This window comes from Halyomorpha halys, unplaced genomic scaffold (genome assembly GCF_000696795.3).
Source record: "Halyomorpha halys isolate HHAL.00 unplaced genomic scaffold, Hhal_1.1 Scaffold933.1, whole genome shotgun sequence".
Classification (NCBI taxonomy): Eukaryota; Metazoa; Arthropoda; class Insecta; order Hemiptera; family Pentatomidae; genus Halyomorpha; species Halyomorpha halys.
The window spans coordinates 63213-67570 of record NW_027113808.1 but is presented as its reverse complement, the minus strand read 5'-3'; the positions used below and the strand labels follow the sequence as shown (position 1 = coordinate 67570).

General features: G+C 34.3%; 1 protein-coding gene across 1 annotated transcript in view; it reads right to left on the bottom strand.

The window, feature by feature from the left end:
- Positions 1-472: 472 nt before the first annotated feature.
- LOC106687238 (serine protease snake-like) overlaps positions 473-4358 on the bottom strand; it is a 4496-nt gene continuing 610 nt past the window's right edge. Inside the window, exons 2-5 of the mRNA XM_014430999.3 lie at positions 3669-3799; positions 2820-3079; positions 884-1050; positions 473-758 (exon numbers count right to left, since the gene is read on the bottom strand). Coding sequence (XP_014286485.1) covers positions 576-758; positions 884-1050; positions 2820-3079; positions 3669-3799 — 741 coding nt within the window. The 3' untranslated portion in view covers positions 473-575. The remainder of the gene's footprint in view (positions 759-883; positions 1051-2819; positions 3080-3668; positions 3800-4358) is intronic.

Genomic DNA, 4358 nt, shown 5'->3' with positions numbered 1-4358 from the left:
TGAATTTTTCAATTTGATTAGTCAAATAGATAAGTGAATACAACGGGTTTTGTAATTTAAGCCATTCTTGTAATTATTGTGAATCTTAAGTGTACAATCACACCAAGGAAATCAAACTGGTGCAGTCATATCGAATTCGTCCATCTATGGCCAAGGTAAATGAATTGGACAAGACAGGAAGGACTTGACATTCTTGTGTGAGCGTACTCTAAATGTGAAATTTTGCATGTCAATGTCACTCTTAATTGGCATGAATTCTCTGAAGTTATTGTGTGTCGGATGGGTTTTCATACGAAACACTGAAAAGGACAAAACATTTCAAGTAAGAATGAGTCATGGCCTCTCGGCTTAGGTAGTGTCAAGCAATTGAAACTTGGCCGCAGACGGTGTCGCAGAGGATAAACGTATCCGGCAACATGAAGACAGACGGCGACGCCAAGAACCCTACAAAAGAGGTGTAGTGCCCTAAAAGTAAAGGTAAATATAACATCTCATAAATATAATTTATTAGTATAAATAAATAAACATTTTGGTAACAAAACAACTAAAACCTTACAAAATATATAAATATATATTTATTCACAAAGAGATACATCTTTAAAAGCTACTTCTTCTATCCAGGGTATGTAGTTGGAGACCCGAGTGTACACTCCTGGAGAGTCTGGAAGTCCACATTTATTCCCATAGGAGGTAATTCCAATCTGAGTTTTGACACAACTGAATTCATTCCCTGTAATCAACGGACCACCAGAATCACCCTAGAAAAAATTTAATTTATGTTCTATTTTATTATTTTGGTCGATTTTCTGTTTTGCTTTTTATTTACTGTTAATTAAGCATTACTTCAAAATTTGAAAGTAAGCTTTATGTTACTAATACTTACTGTACAAGCATCTTTACTCCCGTCAGGTACCCCAGCGCAGATCATAAGGTCAGGCTGATGTCCTAGCGGCGTCTTGGGGCTGTTTGTGTTGAACATAAGTCTCCTGCATTCTGTTGTATTGTAGATGTCTATCTCCGCTTCCAGAAGTTTATCACTGGTAGCTTCAGCTATGAAAATGTTAATAAACAGGTAATTATACTATATCAGGGAAGAATCAGATGAAAAGAGTTAAGAAAACTAAGACAATTTATCTCTTTATGTTTGGGAGTGGGATGTTGATACCACAGATATCTTTTCTAATCTCCAAGTGAAGCGATTCCCAATTCAAAGAAAAATGCGGATTACAAAGGTAGAAATTGAACATTATGCTTCTATTGCTACTCTTCAAACTTGGCTCTGGCAGGTAAATGATTCAAAATTAAGTAGCTTAAAAGTAAATTTTTAAACACTTTTTTGCTTAATTGATCTGATATAAAATTTAAAACAAAATTAAACATCACGAAAAGTAAATAATAAAAAACTTCTAACATCCTCACAAAATATATGTTGCTGAGGCCTTCCCTCGCCTACGCTCAAGGATTCTGTGCCCTAAATATTAGGAACCACAGTCCTAGAAGGCGAAACGAGCGACACGTAGCAGATACAATCCTAGTCAGATCAAAAGATATGCTGAACTTTTACTGGAACGAATGTTATTGAAACATCATTTTAATCGATTTCATCTAATTTTTTTATGTAGGTATTAATTACATTTGTAGTATATAGGTAAGAAATATATTTCAGTAAAAATATTACTTAAGTAATTAAATTCAAGTAAACTTTTTTTGAGTTTGAACAATATTACATTCATGGTGTTGCTATGGTAAAAATTGCAAATATGTAATTATGTAGTGACAGAACAATTCAGCTCAGAATGATATGGATGTGCAAAGAGCATTTTGGATGGGGTATTGCTGAAAACAAGTAAAATAACTTTACCATTTCTGGTACACGGGGTGCGGCATTGAGGTAACGTATGCCACTCCAGCCAATAGCCAACAATTTATCTTATTCTTACATGGCCTAGGAGGTTGCACTATTTCCAACTGCATGTAGATGAACTCCTTGAAGAAAGGATAGGTCCCTTCTTCCATCAGAAGGGGGAAGTCTGACTCGTGAGGGCGAAGAATCCGGTCTTTCTCGACAACCTGGTTTGGTGTCCTACATGTTCGACTTTTTCAGGGACTCCGGAGGTGGGGTACCGGGAGTTCTTTCCGAAGCACTGCAGATTTCTTCGGAACCGTCCGAGTCCTGTTAGGATCTGTGAGGCCCAGTAATCTAGGAGGAACCAACTAGAGTTCAATCTTGTAAGTACGGTGGGGCAGAACTTCCTCAGCGTACATACCCTTCTGGCTCGCCACCTACTGTCTATTCCATTCCTCCATCGAGTCATCCAGCAGCATTTTTTCCCATTAGTTCGTGGTCATCACCGATACTCCATTATAATCTTTTCTCCAAGCATTGCCACATGAACACCTTATAACCTTATATAATCTTCCCATCTACATTTTAAATATGGAATTAAATATCTGAATAATAAATTTCAGTTATTGCTAAAATTTGATCCAATAAATCAGCCTTTGAACAAATTTGCAGAACTCAACGGAAACTCATAAAATATATTACTCGATGTGTAAAAGATTTGTTAAATTAATATCGTCAAAACAAGCTTTTTATTTTTACGTTACTGGAAATTCTGAATCCGCACCTAATGTTCTGAAATAAATAAGTTCAGAATCCTTCGCCTCTATGCGGCGTCGAGAAAAAATAACGTTTACTATTTTTCGAAATTCTTATTTATTTGATCTTTTTCCTTTATTTCATTTTATTTTATTTTTTTTTAGTTTTATTTCCTACACGCTAATGCCCATTTTCTCAATACAAAATATAGACTTACCAAAACCTGTCCTTCCCCAGCCAGTGAAATTTGCTTTCTCTTCTCTTATTTCTCTATCAGTTTGGAGGCAGACCGGCAATATATAGCCATTAAAAACAACATCGCTGTCCAATCTGAAGAGTGCAATGTCGTGGTAGACTTGAGCCTCTGAATATTTTGGGTAAGGAATTATCTCAGCAATCTTCTTGTCAATTGGTTTTGCGTCGTCCTTTGAAGTGCTGATATCCAAGTCTCCTAATCTGGCCCATTTAGCAGGTCCCCTAAAATGGAATAGTGATAATAATAAATATCTGAGACTTTATTCTGATTTCTAAATTAAGAAAAATAAATTTTGCCTTATTTCCACATATCCAAAAAAAAATTTTTTTTTGTTTTATGTAAATACTAGGATACGGGCATTTTTTAGTGCCACCGTACTACAACGACAGATACGTGGACTTGCAGGCTTTGAAATATACAAAATCTATTCCGCTTCAAAATTCAAAGCTATAATTTCCCAATTCACTATAATTTTTTTTAAGTCTACTAATTTTAATATTTATAAAAATATACCATTACATTATAGGTTCAAAATTCCTCAACATTTCTCCTGGTTTTATTTTTTTCATGGACGACTCTAGAAAGATTCTAGAACGACTAAACTATTATTTAGTAGGTCATGGGACAATATTTTGCTAGCTGTATAACCCTCATTTATAACAGAATTTGAGCAACTCAATTTATTACTGGTATATCGTAGATATTCTAGGTATGCTAATATTGGGGTTATGTTGAAATAAATGTATCATAAATATAATATTTAATAAAATTTACATCACTACTCGTAAATAAATTTTTTAAAAGACTTACAAACCAAATGGCTTAGCGCAATGAGCCGCACTCAAGACATATCTGGGACTGATGAGGGATCCTCCACATCCCCACATCACCTCACTTATATCACAACTCTTCTTATCATCACCACAGAATCCAATCAGGGCCTGCATATTTAATTATTTATATAATAAAATATTTATCTAATTCAAATGAATTTCAGTGAGAGATTATATATAGTTATTAACATGCTGAACCAAGAATTGTGTAAATGAAGAAATAAAAAATAATACTTTACCGTCAGCCTTTTAGACATCTAAAACACTATTTTAATATCTGGGTTTTCTTTTTAGAAAGTTTGATAAATTAATGTCTATAAATTTTGAGGTTAAAAATCTCCCAAAGATGTATATAAACTATTCTATATTTTTCTTCATTGTTGTGCAACCTTTCAGGACAATTGTCCCATATTCATGCACCTTAATTATCCTACTAATAATAATTTATTTTAATCCGTGATTCTCATCTATATCATATATGTGTATTTTCAATTCATGTATACTTGTCATACTTTCAATTTCACTATTGAAATCATGTCATCCATATAACATGGTTGAAAATTGTTTCACACGGTATCTTTTAATTGGTGCCTCTCTCTCTCTCTCTCTCTCTCTCTCTCTCTCTCTCTCTCTCTCTCTCTCTCTCTCTCTCTCTCTCTCTCTCTCT